This window comes from Gorilla gorilla, chromosome 20, assembly GCF_029281585.2.
Source record: "Gorilla gorilla gorilla isolate KB3781 chromosome 20, NHGRI_mGorGor1-v2.1_pri, whole genome shotgun sequence".
Lineage (NCBI taxonomy): Eukaryota > Metazoa > Chordata > Mammalia > Primates > Hominidae > Gorilla > Gorilla gorilla.
The window spans coordinates 13,483,199-13,501,450 of NC_073244.2; the positions used below are offsets into that span (position 1 = coordinate 13,483,199).

Consider the following 18,252-nt stretch of genomic DNA (forward strand, 5'->3'; position numbering starts at 1 on the left):
CAGATGCAAGGCCTGCCCTGCAACCCAGGCTGGCACTGGCTTCCCAGCTGCCGCCCAGTTCTACACAGCTCGGCCCTCCCCTCCTGTCTCACTCGCTTCTCTCCAGCCCTGTCACCTCCCTGCAAAGTCCAAGCCAATGGCCTGGGCCTCCCCATGTCCCCAGCTGCCTCCTGCCCACACAGCAGCCTGTGTGACCCATTCGAAGCACAAATCTGATTATATCCCTTGATACTTAAAACCCCTTAATAGCCTACAGCCCGCTAATGGCTTCCCAGGCTTACGACTAAGGACCACGCCCTGGTCCTGGGCCGTGCACAAGGTCTGGCGCCTGGCCCCCTTCCAGGCACAGAAGCGCGTTACTAATCAGTTCCCAGAGCTGGGCCAGAGCCTGCCTGACTCCAAGACTTGAGGGCAAGGGCCAGTCCCTAGTGGGGAACAGACAGTGGGTGCCACCCCAGGGAGGTGGCAGCCACCTGGGGCCACAGAAGGGCTCTGAGAGGCAGGGGCTGGCGAGACCTGGGCAGCCAGGGGCTGGATCGCCCTTCCCAGGCTACAGAGGCTCAAGGAAGTTTCCGGGCAGGACCCACTCCAAGGCCCCAGGCAGCGGAGGGACTGGCCTCTCGAGTCCAGAACTGGCTCTGCGGGGTGAGGCCGGGCAGTGTCTGGCCTGGGGCCCAGCCGCCCCACCTCCCACAGTAGCCAATCCCGGCCCAGGGCCAGGCACTCCTGAGCTGTACTCCCTCGGGCACCTGGGCAGCAGCAAGGAGGCTCAGACCATGATGTACAAACGTAGCTGTATTGGGGAGGGGGTGGGGAGGGGGGATGGGGGAGGGACGGGTCAGTCTTCCTTCAGGCTCCCAAACACTGCGGCTGGCACGCTCTGCTGCTCCAGCCGAACCTCTGTGGGGAAGGCGGGAGCCAGTCACCCTCCTGGCGTTGGCCTGTCCCCCGAGGCCCACCCCGGCCCTGCCCCCGTCCCCGCCCCAGCTGGGCCCTCACCGTTGGGCTCCAGGTCCATCTCGTCCTCGTCCTCGTCCTCGCCCAGCTGGATCTCCTCGGGGTTGACCTGCTGTGCCAGCTCTGCCAGCTCCTCCCGGGAGGCGTCACTCCTAGGGACAGGCCATGCTGCCTCAGTTCCCCACCCCGGGCCCCCTTGGGACCTGTCCCAGTGCTGTCCCGTCCAAGGATCCGCCCTCACCTCACGAACAGGATCTTGCTCTGGGCACGCAAGGGCTGGTCACGCTCCGCCTCAGCCGCCAGCTGCTCTGCCCGCTGTTCCAGCAGCTTCATGTCGTCCATGCCACTCTGCCCAGGGGCCAGGTCAGACACTAGGGGGTGGGAGCAGGGGGTCAGCGCCACGGGGACCCCCTCCCACACACCGGACGCTGCACTGTCCCAGTCCCCCAGGTGATGGCCCAGCCCTCAAGGAGACTGCCATCAGGATCCGAGGCTCCCAGACCCAGAAAGCCCAGGTCAGGCCGGGCTGAGATGCCCTGGATCAGGAACTCAGCCAGCTGGGACGGCTCACCGGTGCCCGTGGCACTGCCCGAGACCTTGAGCATCTGCGAGGCCATGAAGTTGACCTGCGTGTTGTACGTGGCCTGCACGCTGCGCCGGATACGCAGCATTTCCTTGATGGTGTCCTCATTGCCATGCCGGACCTCGAAGTCCTTCCACGTCTGCCAGAACGCGCCAGTCGTCTGCGTGGGGGGCAGGGCAGAGGTGGGTGTGTGTGCCCGTGAGCTGGCTGACTCCGCCGCAGCCCCCAACCCTGATACCCGTCCCTCCCCACAGCCCCGAGCCCTACCCGGGGGTCACAGATCTGGGAGCAGAAGCTGTAGATGGCCCGGGCGCGGTCAATCTCCCCGAGCTTGCACTCCATGTCTGCAAACCGCAGGCACATCTCACGCGCGTGCTCGTCCGACAGCACCTGGACACCAGGGTTGGGGAGGCCGGGAGTGAGGCCGGGGTAGCTCGGCGGCTCCCAACACACCATGGCCATCCCTGTGCTTCCAGAAGGCTCCTCCCCAGCCCCTCCCACCTGCCCGGACCCCTTCTGTCTGCTCAGGGACCTCTGGCCCCGGCCCAGCCCCCCGCGGTGGGTACCTCAATGGCCTTCTGGTAGATGCCGCGGGTGTGGGTGACCCCATAGATCTCGGCCGCCCGCTTGATGTAGATGTTGAACATGTCGTACTGCTGGGCGGGCTCCACGGCCCTGGTGGCGCGCTCGTACACGGCCATGGCATGCCGGGCCAGGCCCCACTCCTCCTCCAGCTGTGCGTACAGCAGGTACAAGGCTGGGCGGGGTAGGCGGGAGAGGGGAGCACGGTCAGCCGGGGCCAGTCAGAAACTCAGCCCGCCCGCCACCCCCCCCATGCCCTCTGCCCGCCTCACTCTTGGCATATTTTGGGGGGCAGCCGTCCAGAGCCTGTTCAAACAGGTCCCGTGCCCGCTCCAGCTTGCGGCCCCCATAGCGGGCAATGAATTTGGTCAGGTAGGTGCTCCAGATGTCAGACACGTTGGGCCACTTGAACAGTGAGATGCCGCGCTCGTACGCCTGTTACCAGAGGGAGAGTCACATGTTAGAGTCTGCAGATAGAGACCACCAGGCACCCGGGATGTCCTTGGGTGGCATCTGTAGGGAGCCTGCCGGGATCTCCCTTGGGCCCCTTCCCTGTCCATGCCTCCCTGTCCCTAATGGCAGTTGTGGGGGTCTGTCGTCTGCACTGTCTCCCTCTGTGAGAACCCCAAGAACAGGGGTGCAATGGGACCTGCTAAGCACAGTCTGGCCCCATAGGAGGTGACATGATGGGTGAAGGTGGGTGGCTCCCCAGCTCCGCTGATGCTGGCTGCCTGTACCCAGGGAGAAGGCCGCACCCCCTGAAAGAGGGGCAGGCAATAGCACGCATGTGCATGTACGACCTCCCCATTTGTGTATCTGTATAACGCCCACACGATCCATAGAAAAACACACTCAAACATGACTGCTCTGGCCGCGGGACACAGCCTTCCCACGGAGACACGCAACACACCCCCTGGACCCCACAACCCGTCTCCTGAGCAGCGGGGCAGGAAGAGCCCGCACACACTGGCACCAACACCCTCCCCATGAGTCATGGGTGCACATGGAAGTAGGACTCTGTGCCTGCTATGGAATGAACTGTGCCCCCCTCAAAACATTCATATGCTCAAATCTTAACCCCCAGTACCTCAGAAAGTAGATTCGTTTGAAGATGAGATCACTAAGTTAAACTGAGGTCGTTAGGGGCCGCCTAATCCATTATGACTGATGTCCTTTATAAGAAGAGGAAATTTCAAAAGTGACACACACAAAGAAAAGGCCACACAAAGACATAGGGAGAAGGCGGCTGTCTGTAAGCTAAGGAGAGAGGCCTCAGGAGGAACCAGCCCTACCCATGCCTCGATCCTGGACTTCCAGCCTCCAGGACGGGGAGAAGCTAAATCTTTGTTGTTTAAGTCACCCAGTCTGTATACTGTGTCACACAAGCCCCAGCAGATTCGTAAGTTGCTGAGGACCCCTGGGGAGGGGACACTGCCATCAGGGGCCTCTGGGTCCACCCTAGCCCCTCACCTTGAAGCTCTCCTCGAAGTACTTGTGCTCCTCCAGGAACATGGCATAGTTGATGACGATCTGGGGTGTCGCGATACGCAGGTCCAGGATGCGGTCGTACACGGCCTTGGTGGACTGCGGGGGTGGGGATGGGAAAGGTCGGAGCTGGTTCTGGAGCTGAGTCCGGGGCCCCGTCCCTCCCCAGCCACAGGCAGCTCACCTGGAAGGTGCCGAGGCTCTCCTCCAGGTCAGCGAGCATGGACCAGACCTTCAGTGACTTGTACACGCGGTTCTGCACGGGCTCTGAGCCATCAAAGTATTCGGCCCGGCGGGCAGGCAGCGCCGTGGCCTTCTGCAGGGGCAGACAGTGGCCAGGGAGGCGCTCAGGGGCTGTCCCCGGCCCTTGCCGTACAACCTGCAGCCCCCACCCGACAGCCTGGGCCTGTTCTCACTCGCAGCAGCCGCAAGGCCTCATCGTAGTTCTCGTGTCGGAGCTCCAGCTCTCCGCACTGACACCACACGCTTGCCAGGTCATCCACCTGCTTGAAGTTCACCTTGGTGGCCTTCTCCAGGATGACACGGGCCTGCCGGGGCGGGCAGAGGCGAGGCTGAGACCCTGCCCACCTGGACAGCTCCCACCATCAAGGGTCAGAAAGGCGACCATGCTCACAAACATACAGGCACAAACACACAGGCACACACACAGGCACACGCATGCGTGCACATATGCATGCACCCAAATGCACGCACCCAAATGCACATGCACACACACACGTGCACACATGCACACATCCATGCACAAACGTACACACACACATACATGCACACACGTACACACACACATACATGCACACATATACAAGCATGCACACATGCATGAACACACAGGCACACGCAACAGGGTGCTCACATCGTCCAGCTGCCCGTTGTCCTCATAAAACTTGGCAAACGCCACCCACAGAGTGTGGGGCTTGCCTGTGGCCTTGAAGGGGTCCACCGTCTGCACAGCCTCTGTGTAGGTGTTGATGATCTGGGGACAGGAGGGAGGAAGTCATATAGGACTCAGGACCCTGCAGATGATGGTCGGGGCAGAGCTGTGGCTCTGAGGGGTGGGGCCTGGAGGGTGCTGTGGCCCCTGTCGGGAGAGGCCAGGAACGAACTATGGCCCTTGCCAATGGTCAGGACCAAGAGAGAGCTGTGGCCCTAAGGGGCGGGGCCAGGAGAGAGCTGTGACCCTCCAAGGGGCGGGGCCACGAGGGAGCTGTGGCCCTCCAAGGGGTGGGGCCACGAGGGACTGTGGCTCTGAGGGGTGGGGCTAGGGCAGGACGAGAACCCCAAGAACAGGGGTGGAATTGGACCTACTAAGCAGAGTCAGGCCCCTAGAAGGTGACATTATGGGTGAAGGTGGGTGGCTCCCCAGTTCTGCAGGAACTGTGGCCCTCAGGGGCAGGACCGGGGCAGGCTTCACGCACCTCCCGGGGGCGGCCCTGGTGCAGGGCGACACGCTTGTGCCACTCGTGCACGTGGTGTGGGTTTTGGCGCAGCAAGACGCTGTTGAGGAGCAGGGGCCGCCGGCTGATGAGCTGCTCGAAGCGGGCCAGGCGCAGCTCCAGGTCCACATCATCTGGGAGCCGCAAGCATGTTCGTGAGGGGCGGAGACCCAGGATGCAGGTCCCCGGATTCCACCGCCTCCGCTCCCCACCCTCACTCTGCTCCAGCCCCCAGCCAAGTGCTCTGGGCCCTAGACACTCAGCTCGGGTGTCCACCTGAGCCCCACCCCCGGCCCCAGGTACTGTGGATACCCCCTCCTACCCCCACTGTTCCCCTAGCCCTCCTGCCCTGCCAGGCTCTGGCCCAGGCCTGAGATGTGTCCCCATTCCTGGCTCCTCCAAGACCCCCACACCCCCTGCATCCACTCAGCCTCCTTCCCTGCTGGCCCCCAGCTGAGCCTCCTGGGGCTGCCTCACCTGAGATGAGTCCCGCCCCTACCGCTAATGTCCACTCAGCTCTCTCCCCACCAGCCGGGGCCCCCAGAGGCTCACCCTCCTCCTCGCGCCCCAGCTCTGAGGCGGTCTCCATCTTTGCAGCGATCATGCTCTCCTCGAACTGGGCGTAGCTGTCAAACACCTGTGTGAAGTCCCGCACGGTCATCACCGTCCGGATGGCCTCCTCGTACACGTCCCGAGCCTGTGGGGACCCAGGGAAGGGGAGGTGAGAGGAAAGTGGCGCAGGGGACAGGCGGCAGCACTCTTAGCACCAGCCCCTGTCTGGAACCCCTGGGGGCCTTCTGGGTAGTGACCCATCCAGCACCTCTGGGTAGTGACCCCAGGACAGAGCCTCAGTGGAACCTTCTCACCCCCACCCTGCCCTGCACTGCCAGGGTGATCTTGGGAGCTTCAGGACCTCCTCGGTAAACCGGGTGACTGCCCTTTGCACACAGTGACCTCAGGCTCGACTGAGACACATGTGTGAAGCACTTGGCACCCAATAGGTGGCCAAAAACCCCCCAGTGCCTATGGGTCCACCCTGCAGGGACCCTCACCTCAGCTCATCCTCCGAGGGCTCAGAATTTGCTCCAAAGCGCCCCTCTCGCTTGCCTGACCCTCTTCCCCAGCCCGCCTGTCCTCCACCTGGCTCACCCACCCCAGCTCAGGTCCCCTCTCTCTACCCAGCCCTGACGGGTCTTGCCCTGCTGCCTCTGACAGCCTTGGCCTACACGTGCCCCTGGAAGGGGCGCTGCGAAGCGCATACCGCCCACACCCCACTGGCGGCTCCCCCAGCCAGGAGCACGGCCAGCCCGTTTGGCTTTCGAGGCTCCCAACCTATCTTCCCTGAGTTCCTGAGCCTCCCCGCTCTCGGCTCTGGCCCCCTCTGCACCCACCTGCCCCCAGGCCATCCCCTGAGCTTGCCACTCCACTGCCTGCCAAGAGCCACAGTCAGCTAACCCCTGAGGGAGTGGCCCTCACACCACGTACCTCCTCAGTGCTGCGCCTGCGTCACTGAGCTGATTGGTGACAGGCAGTAACTGTCACCCTGATTTTACAAATGAAGACACCCCGCCTTAGTGGGGCCAAGGCCGCACAGCCAGAGGGTGAACCCTGAACGCAAATGTGGCTGACTCCAAGGCTGACGTGCCTGCGGGCAGGAGTGCTCCCCTCCCCTCAGCAGGACAGCAATCGTGTGCAGGGACATGCATGTCTGTCAAAAATGGCACTTTTTTTTTTTTTTTTTTTTTTTGAGATGGCGTCTCACTCTGCCACCCAGGCTGGACTTCAGTGGCGCGATCGTAGCTCACGGCAACCTCCACCTGCCAAGTTCAAGCGATTCTCCTGCCTCAGTCTCCCGAGTAGCTGGGATTACAGGCGCCCACCACCATGTCTGACTAATTTTTGTATTTTTAGTAGAGATGGGGTTTCACCATGTTGGCCAGGCTGGTCTTGAACTGCTGACCTCAAGTGATCCTACCGCCTCGGCCTCCCAAAGTGCTGGGATGACAGGTGTGAGCCACCTCACCCGGCCATAAATGGCATGTTTTCTGCCTGTGCGTGTGTCGACATGTGTCCCCGAGTGTCGGAGGGAGACCCCGCCCCGAACCCAGAGCCCCGTGTGCCAGCATGCACCTTCTCGAAATGGCCGCTGCGGATGTAGTAGTCGGCGAGAGAACACCAGAGCTTGCCCAGCTGGTCGGTGAAGCGGGTGAGGCCCCCGCGGATGATGGCGTCCACATTGAGGGACTGTACCTTGTCCGGATTCTGGGAGATGAGGTCGCACAGCTCGTGCCACAGCTGCAGGGCATGGGGCAGTGGGGGAGAGTCTCAGGCTCAGTCACGGAGGGGGTGGCCCTCCCACCCGGTTCCCGGCTTCTGGCAGGCCCACCTGGTAGTTGGACTTGCCGGCCTTGGACACGAAACGCTCGTCGTTCACCACGGTGGCCAGGCGCTGGGCGGCCTCATCCAGCCGGTCACTTGACTTGAGGTACTCAATGTACTCCTCTGCACTCTCGGGACTCAGCTGGGGACCGAGCCACCCCTCAGGCAGTCAGTGGGGTGGCAGGGCTACGCCCACCTCCCGATTCAGTGGCTTCGGGGCATCCCCCCCTACCCATTTATGAGTGTCTTGGGCAAAAGCAAGCCCTGTCAAACCAGCCTCAGCCCCACTGGTCCAGCCCGGTTCCTACTGGTCTAGCCTTGGCCCCACTGGGTTAGGCTCAACCCCCTGTGGGTCCTGCCTTGGCTCCACTGGTCCAGCCTCAGTCCTGACTAGACCAGCTGTGGACTTTTTGGGTTAGCCTTGACCCGCAAGGAGACAGCCTTGACTGCAGTGGTCCAGTCTCAGCCCCAATGGTCCAGCCTTGGTCCTTTTCGGTTAGAACTGACCCCCAACCCACAATGGGTCCAGCCTTGGCTCCACTAGTCCAGCCTCAGTCCTGACTGGTCTAGCCTTGGCCCCTTTGGGTCAGCCTTGATCGCATGGGTCCAGCCTTGACTATAGTGTCCAGCCTGGGCCCCATGGGTCCAGCCTCAGTCCTGACTGGTCCAGCTTAGAATCCAAACGTCATAGAACAGATACTGTAAGTTTGAGCAAACCATGCCCCACTCCCGCCCGGCTGGTGCTTCCACTCTCCACCCTGCCTGCTTCTCCCCACCCCTATTCCTGGCCCTCTTCATGGCTGTGGTTTTACTCTAGTTCATGCCATCAGCTCATATGCATCTGTCTTCCTAGTTAGACTAAAAGCTCTGTGCAGGCAGGGAGTGTCTTAGTCACACTGTCCTCAGCACCCATCGCTATGCCTAATGTGAAACTGGTGTGAGCAAACTATTTGGAAAATAAAGACATGAATCACGGACAACAAAACACATGCATCTCCAGGAGCCTCTTCCCACATCCTGTCTGCTGGGTGACATCCTACACGGAGCTAGTGTCACAGTGAGGCCGTTTCTGGAAACTAACCTGGGGAACCAGCGCACCTGCTAGGCTCACCTTGAGGAAGCGCCGATAGCCTCGCACGGCTGTCTCAGGCAGTGGGTGTGAGCGCAGGAAGCGCAGATACAGGGGCCAAATTCGAGAGTGCTGCGTGATGGGCAGTGCCCGGAGGGCACGGTCAAAGGTGCGGCGGGTGTGTGTGACGCGCCCCTGGTCCATGAGGAACTGGCAGTAATCTAGCCACAGACGAGGCATCTGGGGGTGTGGGGAGAGGCGGCTGGGGCTACCACATAAATGCAGCAGGACCCAGAAACCCCCAGCTCCAGGACTGAGTCCAGCCCAACTTCCCATGCAAAGAAGCAACAGGAATCCAAGCCCCCATCCCTAACATGCTGAGCCCAGTCCCTGTCCCCGCCCCACCCACCACCATGGACTGAGCTCCACTTCCCGATTCATCCCCTCGCCAAGCCCCAAACCTTGTGCATGAACACAAAGGCCCTCTCATGACAGTTGTTGACATCTTCATAGGCAGGGTCGGTCACACAGCGATGCTTCACCTGTGCCCGACGCGCCTTCAGGTATCGGTACCAGAGTTTGTAGCTGGGGAATAGGAGGGGACAAATGCTGATCGGTCAGCTTTATGGACACCCCCAGAACCATTTGCCCTGCCCCAGTTGGCAAATGTGGGAAGAAGGGGTGTGGGAGGGGTGACATGTCTCAGCAATGACAGGGACAGACTGGGACATCAGAGGTGTGCTGACCCATTAAGGGATGTACAGGTCAGTGATGAAACACGAAGCAATCACCCGGGACCCACTTGGCAGTTTTGTTATAACTGGACCAGGTGGGGTGAGGGCTGGTGGGCAGGGCAGCTGGAGCCATTCCCACCTGCAGGGCAGCAGCTTGAGTGCCCGCTCGTATAGCTGATTGAGCCTGGGCTTTGGGGCGCCCTGTTTGAACTCGATGTAGCGAAGCCAGCATTTGACAGAGAACTGGTTCCGCATGATTTCCTCCTCATAGGGGAGGTCCTCTTCCTCCTGCCAGGGCCAGGGAATGGGAAGAAGAGGGGCCTACCCTCAGAGCCTGTGTGCAGCACCATCCCACTGCTGGGGCTCAGGTCCAAACTCCGGACTTTTACCTAGATCCCACCACCCACCAAGGAAGTCAGGTCACCAGATGCCCAGGCACTAAACCAGATGCCCAGACACCAAGACAGTGGCCCAGACCTTTACCCCTCAGAATTCAACTAACCAAAATCGAACCCAAATCATCAGACTTCTCAGTCATTAGGGCTCTGGGCCAGGAATGAGTCCGCATCACCACTCGCTTTCTGCCCCAGATGGTCAGACTCCTTAGATACCAAGGCCCTGGCCCAGATGCCAGGCCTCTGTCCTGGACACCAGACCCCACTTCTTCAAAACGTGCCTCTTCCCAGACACCAGGCCTTTGGCCCCTCAGACTCCCACTGTCACCATCTGACCCATCTCCACCCCAGGCCCAGATGACCAGATCTTTACCCCAGCCACCAGGGCTCTCAGGTCCAGATTCCAAGCCACTAAGCCCCGCCCCCAGGATCCCACTAGCCAGCGCCTAGTTCAACTCTGCCCCAGAAGTTAAAAGCTAGGCCTTTATCTCATAGGAGGAGTTATACACCAGAAGCCAAGCCTTTAACTCTGCACACCAAGAATCGGGTGAAGATGTCACGCCTCTATTCCAGAGAGTAAGTATTTCACTGGCCATCGCCTGACAAGCTCCACATCACCAGGGTTCTTCTAGCCTGGCCACCACCCCAGAAACTGTCATGCTGCAGTCCAGGCCTAGAGACCGCTATCCAGAAAACCAAGCCTTCATCCCAGAAACCAGAACCCTGGCCTCATAATCACGCCTTTACTTCAGACACCGATCTTCAGCTCTCAAGGTTCAGTTATGCGATCTTCCTCCTCTCCCATTCCCTGCACGCCCCCATTTCCGCCCCTGGTTCGGGAGGCTAGACGCTTCCCTTCGACAGTAGTTTTCTACTCAGACCCTAAGATACAACACCATACTCCTGGACAGTTCGGTGCGGACATGACGATCCGGTCTCTGGCCCGTTAGGGTTCCCAGACCTTGGCCTGGCAGTTTCGGCCTAAATCTCCTTGCCGACCCAGCCCTGATCCCCTGCGGCGTCCAGGTCCCAATGCCCCAACGGAGGCCACCCCCGGCTCCTCTGTGGACTCACGAAGACAAGGTCCGGCCGCTCGGGCCGCGAGAGTCGCGCCATCACCACCATTTTTCTGGATGCCCGGGTACAGGAGAGAGTCGCGCGCTTATGACGTCTACCACTGACGGCCCGCCCCTCCGAGCCAGACCCGTTTTCTATTGGTTAAATCATTTTTGACGGACAGGCCCACGTTATTGACTTCTTTTGGACGCGGCCAGCGACCGGAAGCAGAGTAGAGGCGCCAGAAGATGCGTCATCAGGATACACATTGGCCAATCAGCTTCAGCAATGGAGCGTGCAAAACACCAGTGAGCTTCTGTCTTGCTGGAGGGTCGGCTTTGGGCGGAAGTGGCTTTGTTGACCGGGAGAAACGAGATGGGGGTGAAGCTGGAGATATTTCGGGTCAGTGGACACAGGAGTGGGTTGGGAGGCTGGGCAGGGGATCTTTCTGGATCTGAAGATGAGGTTGGAAATGGGGGGACTTCAAAGGAAGAGGGCGCTCCAAGGAGAAAGCTCTTAAGATTTGAGAGGAACCTTTCTAGTTGGAAATCCAGGAGAGGGGACGCTGGGCTGGGGGGGTTCTCGGATTTGGGCTTCTGGGTTTGGGGGCTGTGAGAGGGCTGGTCCGAGGAAGGACCTCAGCGAGGGGTGAGCTGAGAAGGGGGCTGTAAAGAAGGAAGACTTAAGATCCTGGGGGAGCTCTCGGGCTCGTGGTGGGTGGGTGTCTATGACAGGGAGATTCCTAGACTTCGAGAAGTGGAGTTGAAGAGTGACGCCTCCTGGGTTTGGGGGTGCTCCCGGGATCTTAAGTGGGGATGGGTAATGAGGTCTCGAGGAGATGCTTTTGATTGTAGCTGGGGCGTCTGTGTGTCTGTCTATCTTTGAGAGGAAGACTCCAGCTCAGAGGGAACTTTCAGGAATGAGGCCTCCTGGATTATAGGAGTTAGGTTTTAGGGTACGAGGTTTCTGTACCCTTGGTGGGAGTTCTGGGGTTCTTGGGTCGGCCGTAACGAGGCGCTTCTGGACTCTGCAGTAGGATGGGTCCCCCAGGCTCTGAGGAGCCTCTGCACATTGCTTGGGGGGGCTCACCTCACCCACCCTCTGCCATTCCAGATGATAATCTACCTCACTTTCCCTGTGGCTATGTTCTGGGTTTCCAATCAGGCCGAGTGGTTTGAGGACGATGTCATACAGCGCAAGGTGGGCATAAGAGAAGTGTTTGAGGGTTCATTCCAGGGGTGGGAGCGGGTGTGGGGCAGCAGTCTGCTGGGGACCAATGTCTGCCTCCCATAAGCCGACCCTACCCTGATGTGGGGCTCTGGAGGCCTTTGGCTCGTGTCCCAGTTGTGACTTTTCCTTACAGAGGGAGCTGTGGCCACCTGAGAAGGTAAGTGATCTCTTCTTCCTGCCAGAGGGATGGAGGAGGCTGGATTCTTGTATCCGGGATGGGTTTTAGATGAAAATTTCAGGCCAGGCGCAGTGGCTCATGCTTGTAATCCCAGGGCATGGGAGGCTGAGGTGGGTAGATCACTTGAGGTCAGGAGTTCAAAACCAGCCTGGCCAACATGGCGAAACCCCATGTCTACAGAAATACAAAACTTAGCCAGGCATGGTGGCAGGCGCCTATAATTCCAGCTGCTTGGCAGGCTGAGGGAGGAGAATCACTTGAACCCAGGAGGTGGAAGTTGCAGTGAGCCCAAGATCACGCCACTGCACTCCAGCCAGGGCAATAGAGTGAGACTTTGTCTCAAAAAGAAACATTTTACTCTCAGCCATGAGTAAGGAACCGAGAGCAGAGGAGTAGATGGTTTCCTTATTGCCTTCTCCTGGAAGAGTGAAGCGGATCCCACGCGGACCCCTTTGTAATTGGCAGGGGGCTTCCAGTGAAGACACTGAACCCTGAAGCCGTGGTCTGGGGCAGGGTGGTGGGAGAGGTGGGCGGGGGGGGGGGGTCCCGGCTCTGAGGTGTGTGCCTCTCCTCCCTTCCTGTCCCACCCGCTTCTCCACCCCTAGCTTCAAGAGATAGAGGAATTCAAAGAGAGGTTACGGAAGCGGCGGGAGGAGAAGCTCCTTCGCGATGCCCAGCAGAACTCCTGAGGCCTCCAAGTGGGAGTCCTAGCCCCTCCCCTGATGAAATATACATATACTCAGTTCCTTGTTATTCATTTAAGTGTTTTATTCTTTTATCAGTTTTTGGGGGCTGAGTGAGACCCAGGATGGCTCAGGCCCTCAGGGGGCTTGTGTCGGGGGCTGGGGGCTGCTGTTACGACGGAAGCTGAGAGCGGTCGGGTCCTGAGGGGTGAGCAGGGGTTGGGGACTGAGGGTCCCAGCTCGTTTCTGTGCTCCGTCCTGTGGATGAAGAGGGGTCAGCCAGGGGGAGGGCTCAAGGGCAGTGCCGGCCACAGGTAGCGAACAATGGAGAGAGGGTGCAGGTAGGCACCGTGTCCCACCTCATTGTGAGCACTGGTCTATGTTTACCCTCAATATCTGCCATTTAGGGTGGCATTTGAGTGTGAAGTGGCAGGTCTTGGGGCCCTCGCTGGGGTCTTGATCAGAACCCAAGCTTCGTGTATGTGTGAAGTCAACAGATGTGAGTATGCAGATGTATATATCCTATGCGTGAGCTTACGTGCCCTCCTCCCTGGGATACTTTCCTAGGAAGGGGTCCTATTTTCTCCCTTTGGCCTCCCCAGAACCTTCAGACTTGGGGGCAGGAGCCACAAGTTCCAGCCATGGGTCTGACACTAGCATGGCCCCTGTATAACCTTGGGCCCCTCTAGCCACTGCCTGGGCCTTGGTCCTCCCATCTGAAGTCAGGGCAGTGGACGGACAGAGGTGGGGCAGGCCCTGTTCCCGCCTGGCTGGGGTGGAGGGCAGGATTGGAGAGCACTACCTGGCGGGTTTCTCCTCGACATCGCCAGAACATCACCTACCTGGGACCCCACGGGCTGGAAGCCGGGCAGGCTGCTGACTGTCACACGTTGGTCATCCATGCGGCGGCCCTGGGTACTGGCCAGCATGTCCATGAGGCTGTCCATCTCGGGGGTGGGGTCGCTCTCTGCGTGGACATTCACAGACTTGGGAGGACACAGCCGGAGTGGGGGCCCCCAACCCTACCCCTTCACCCCCACACAGATGCTTCAGGGCGCACAACAACCTCCCACATCCCGTGCCCCCAGGCCCTCCAGATGACCACTTGCCCTGCACTCCCACCCCGTTCATGCCCCATGGACAGCACCCCCGTGCCCATGCTCACGGCTCTTGGTGGTCTGGCCCGGCCCGGCCTGCAGTGAACAGCGCTGCCCCTCCATCCGGTCACCCTGCACGTGGCTCAGCAGATTGAAGAAGCCCTCCTGGTCTGGGGAGCCCGCCTGGAGACAGACTCGCTCAGTCTGGTTGGCCCTTCAGCTTGGGGGCCCCTCCCCAAACTTCCCAGCCAGCCTGCTCACACCCTGACCCCGGGGCCTGCCGTCCCCACTTCCTCAGCTCTCACCATGGTCCCCGCCGATCCTCTCTGCAGAGCTGTTCTGAATGAGACATAAGTCTCCTTTCCAATCCCGGCCCCCGCCCCAGGGGCCCTGGCCAGCAGTGCCACTTCACGTGGTACCGCCTCAAGGGACAGGCTCTGATGCCAGTGTCCCGCCGTCCTAGATTGGGGCCTGATGAGTGTGGCCTGGGAGCTGGGACACGAATCAGGGAAACATGGCCCAGGAGCTACCCCCAGGTCCCAGCATCTCCCATCAATAGGGGTCCACACGGAGAGCCCTGCCCTCTGCCCTGGGGCCTGGCACTCAGACCCCCAAGCCCACCAGCCCCTTTCTACAGCCACAACTGGGTCAGGGGGTCCTAGGAGACTCACTCGCTAATTAGGTGCCCTACAAACTAATTAGTCTTGTCAATCATGGGCTCTGAGACCTTAAGCTGGGGGTGGGGTGGGGGCAGGGCCCTCTCACCTCGGCACAGGGGCCTGAGCCTTCCTCCGTCTTCTCCTCCTGATCCATCATGTCCCTGGACTCCAGTCACTTTTCTGCTGGCCTCTGCCCCGGCCCAGTGCCAGAGAGGGCCTTTTAAACGTCCAGGACGTGGGGGTGTGGATTCCCCCCATCCCCAAATCCCCAGCTCATGCCCCATCTGCTCCCACCCAAGCTTAAGCCCCATAAAGATCATCCAGATAATTGTTTGCCCACAACGATGCTGGATCTGGCATGGGGGGTAGGGGGCAGGGCGACCTGAGCTTGGACCTCGCTGTGCCCAGCAGCAATGACTGGACCCCAGGGACTCTTGGGTGTGATGTCACAAAAGGCCTGAGCAGCATCCCCACAGTTGGAGAAGGGAGGCCAACAGTGTAGGGTGGTAGCTGGCTTAGGGAGGACTTGCAGGTGTCCCCACCCAGCCACCCAGGTTTCCCCACTGGCTCCTGGAAGGGCAGCTGCCACCTGCAGTCGGTAGAGAAAAAGGAGGTTGGAGTCAAAGGCCCCTTCCCTCCCTCCCTCCCTCCCTCTCTGCACCTGCCTCAGACACCACTGGCCACCCTAGCTCCAGCTCTGTCTCCTTGGCAGCAAGTCAAGGGTTCTCCCAGCCACCCTTCCTTCAACTCACTGTCCCTGGAGCCTGGTTGCCTGCCCCAGACCCCAAAACAAGAAAGTCTGGGGTCTCCTGTTCCCACACCACCTAAATGCCAGGTTGAGCTATCTCCTCTCCTCTATCACGCTAGCCCCAGGTGGGAACAGGAGGCGAGACTCCCTGGGGACAGAGGCAGGCGGGGAGAGGACGTTCCTGCCTTTTCCCCCGAACCACTGTGGCTTTCCCTCAGTGCCCAAGCAGGGGATGCCACTGGGAGGTCCCCATCCCCTTCCCTTCACTCCCCAAGACGCCTTTACGGAAACCAGTGGAAGTTTCATCTCAGAATGAATGGGCTGCACTATCACCACCTCTGCCCGAGCCTCCTCTGTTCCACAAAGGGCCAAGTTCACACTCTCTCCCTCTATGCCAATGAAGTGTCCCCCTCCTCAGCACATGTATCCCTTTCCTAGGCCCGCCAGAACAAAGTGTCATAGACCAGATGGCTTAAAACAACATAAGTTGACTTTTATTATATATTTTTATATAGAGATGAGGTCTCACTATATTGCCCAGGCTAGTCTCAAACTCCTGGGTTCATGTGATCCTCCCACCTGGGCCTCCCAAAGTGCTGGGATTACAAGCATGAACCACCATGCTGAGCATTTTAAATTTTTTTTTAACAAATTTATTGAGCCAACGTTCCAGAGGCCAGAGCCTGAAATGAAGGTGTTGGCAGAGCTGTGCTCCCTCTGAAAACCAGGTCTCAGGAGCCCTCCTTGCCCCTCCCTGGCTTTTGGCAGTCGCCTGCCGTCCTTGATGTCCTTGGCTTGTCACTGCAGCTCTTCACTCCCTGCCTCCGTGGTCACATGGCATTCTCCCTCTGTGTCCCAGTCTTCATATACCCATTTCCCCACCCCCCCAACCACCTACACAGAACCAGGCAGACATATAACTATCTTACAAGGACACCGGTGATATTGCATTAGGGGCCTACTCTACTCCAGTGTGACCTCATGCTCACTGCTAATATCTATAATAACCCCATTTCAAATAAGGTCCTATTGTGGGGTATTGGGGATTAGTACTTCATATCTTTTGGGGCTTAGTGGTGGGGTGGCTGGCCCTAACAGCTCTCCGTCCCCCCAAGGGGTCAGGCTGAGAAGCTGGAGGCGGCCCTGGCTTCCATGCCCCCAGGATCTGGAGGGTTCCCCGCCTTCCCCTGCTCAAAACTCTTGAGAAGACAAAACCCAAACACCTAGGGGTTGTGGAAATGTTCTAAAATGGATTGTGGTAATGGACACACAACTCCAAAAATACTGAAAGCCATTGACTTACGCACCTTAGGTCAGCGAGTTGTATGGTATGTGAATTATATCTCAGTAAAGCTGTTACAAAAGGAGGAAGGGGCAGGGTGCGGTGGCTCATACCTAAAATCCTAACACTTTGGGAGGCCAAGGCAGGAGGATCCCTTGAGCCCAGGAGTTTGATACCAGCCTGGGCAACATAGGGAGACCCTGTCTCTTAACAACAACAACAAAATCAACCGGGCACGGTGGCGTGCACCTGTAGTCCCAGCTACTTGGGAGGCCGAAGTGGAAGAATCCCTTGAGCTCAGGAAGTCGAGGCTGCAGTGAGCTATGATTGTGCCACTGCCCTCCAGCCTGAGCAACAGAGTGAGACCCGTGTCTTTACAAAACAAAAACAAACAAAAACGGGGAGGAGGGAGAAGAAGGAAGAAAGGACGGGAAAAGGAAAGGAAAGGAAGAAATAGCTCAAACTCCTACCTACGGTTGCCAACCGTCCTGGTTTGCCTGTGACTGTCCTATTTTTAGCACTGAAAGTCCTGCATCCTGGCACTGGGATGGGTCAGTCTGACCTTGTCCTACAGAAGTCTGGCCCCTGCTGCCCCCACCCTCTAGCCTTCTTAAGCTCGGGGCTCCTCCCTTCTCTACCTGGACATGCTGTGTGGCTGCTTCTAGAATCCATTTAGGGATAATGTCAAAAGGTTGCTTCTTCAGAGAGGCCTTCGGGGGTCATCCTCAGTAAAGTCCCCTCTCACCCCTACCTTCTGTGGCACTTGTTGTCACATTAGTTTATTTCCTTTAGGGCAGCATGGATCCTTTCCTATCTCCCCCAGACCTTCGGGTCTGATTCACTCCCTATGTCCCATGTAAGTGGCAGGGGGTTTGGTACCTTCATCAACACGGCTGAGCGAAGGAACCAGCTCAGACCAGCAAGAGTCTGTTTGCACACATACCTCTCACCTTAAATCGGAGACCTCATTTTGTATGGGTGCTGCTGGAGCTGTGCCTTCCAAGCGACAGGACACACAGCAGAAGCAGCTTCTGAAATTCCGAGTGTGTGTCTGTGTTTGCAAGCATTTGAGGGCGTCACTCATCCCATGTGTGTATCAGCATGTTAATTCGATTGTTGGTCCACGAGGGTAAGCGTTGCTCCTCCCGGAAGAGGGTAAGGCTGTGACAAATGCTCCCTGGAGACAGGCTCCTGGCTTGAATCCCAGCAGGCTCGCTCGGCGTGGCCTTGGATTAGGGATCCCGCTAAGCCTCGGTTTCCTCGTCGGCACCGCAGTCCAGGTCGGAACATCGGGCAGGGCTGAATGAAAATTATGTCCAGGTGCCTGCACACAAGAGGTCTCCAGGCCTCCTGAATCCATCAAAAGTTATCCAAGACGGCTGCTGCTGCTGCTGCTGCCTCTAAACCCTGAAGTACAGAAGGCAAGTGGGTCAAGATCCCAGGCCCAGACAGTGGCGGCCCGGTGGCATCGAGTGGGTGCCGTGTATCTTGCAGGCACGGAACCTCCCGGGGAAGATGGAGGGATTATTGCCCTGCGATCCCGCTTCGCACGCAAGCCAGGAAGTGTGTGTCTGAACTCCCGTCTGTGAGCGTGTCGTCGAGGTGTGCCCCTCCAGCGACTTCGTGCTCGGCAGCGCGGACGCACCCGCCCGTCCTCCCCGCCAGGGACTCAACTTCCTGG

At 59.1% G+C, this 18,252-nt stretch overlaps 3 protein-coding genes across 6 annotated transcripts; 1 reads left to right on the plus strand and 2 right to left on the minus strand.

The window, feature by feature from the left end:
* Positions 1-777: 777 nt before the first annotated feature.
* Positions 778-11,030, minus strand: XAB2 (XPA binding protein 2). Of its 3 annotated transcripts, XM_031004202.2 has the most exons (19): positions 10,713-11,030; positions 9,383-9,531; positions 8,971-9,094; positions 8,552-8,749; positions 7,448-7,582; positions 7,192-7,356; positions 5,614-5,758; positions 5,044-5,195; positions 4,482-4,601; positions 4,024-4,155; positions 3,792-3,923; positions 3,593-3,706; positions 2,395-2,557; positions 2,107-2,297; positions 1,808-1,930; positions 1,529-1,700; positions 1,199-1,328; positions 1,000-1,109; positions 778-900 (listed from the first exon to the last, which is right to left on the minus strand). In XM_031004202.2, the coding sequence occupies exons 1-19, from the start codon at positions 10,761-10,763 to the stop codon at positions 839-841; spliced, it is 2,568 nt and encodes an 855-aa protein (XP_030860062.1). In that variant the 5' UTR covers positions 10,764-11,030; the 3' UTR covers positions 778-838. The 3 variants fall into 3 exon arrangements, with proteins under 3 accessions (XP_030860062.1, XP_063556989.1, XP_063556990.1); XM_063700919.1 differs by lacking the exon at positions 9,383-9,531 and having other exon boundaries at positions 10,713-10,788; XM_063700920.1 differs by lacking the exon at positions 9,383-9,531 and having other exon boundaries at positions 8,552-9,094; positions 10,713-10,788.
* Positions 10,943-12,855, plus strand: PET100 (PET100 cytochrome c oxidase chaperone). Its single transcript, XM_004059879.4, has 4 exons — positions 10,943-11,096; positions 11,808-11,894; positions 12,058-12,081; positions 12,708-12,855. Exons 1-4 carry the CDS (start codon positions 11,070-11,072, stop codon positions 12,789-12,791), a joined length of 222 nt encoding a protein of 73 aa, XP_004059927.1. The 5' UTR covers positions 10,943-11,069; the 3' UTR covers positions 12,792-12,855.
* PCP2 (Purkinje cell protein 2) lies at positions 12,850-18,244 on the minus strand. 2 transcript variants are annotated; one of them, XM_004059880.4, is made up of 5 exons: positions 17,515-18,244; positions 14,648-15,130; positions 13,951-14,065; positions 13,628-13,752; positions 12,850-13,043 (listed from the first exon to the last, which is right to left on the minus strand). In XM_004059880.4, the coding sequence occupies exons 2-5, from the start codon at positions 14,696-14,698 to the stop codon at positions 12,924-12,926; spliced, it is 411 nt and encodes a 136-aa protein (XP_004059928.1). In that variant the 5' UTR covers positions 14,699-15,130; positions 17,515-18,244; the 3' UTR covers positions 12,850-12,923. The 2 variants fall into 2 exon arrangements, with proteins under 2 accessions (XP_004059928.1, XP_018871747.1); XM_019016202.3 differs by lacking the exons at positions 14,648-15,130; positions 17,515-18,244 and adding an exon at positions 14,188-14,514.
* Positions 18,245-18,252: the final 8 nt, after the last annotated feature.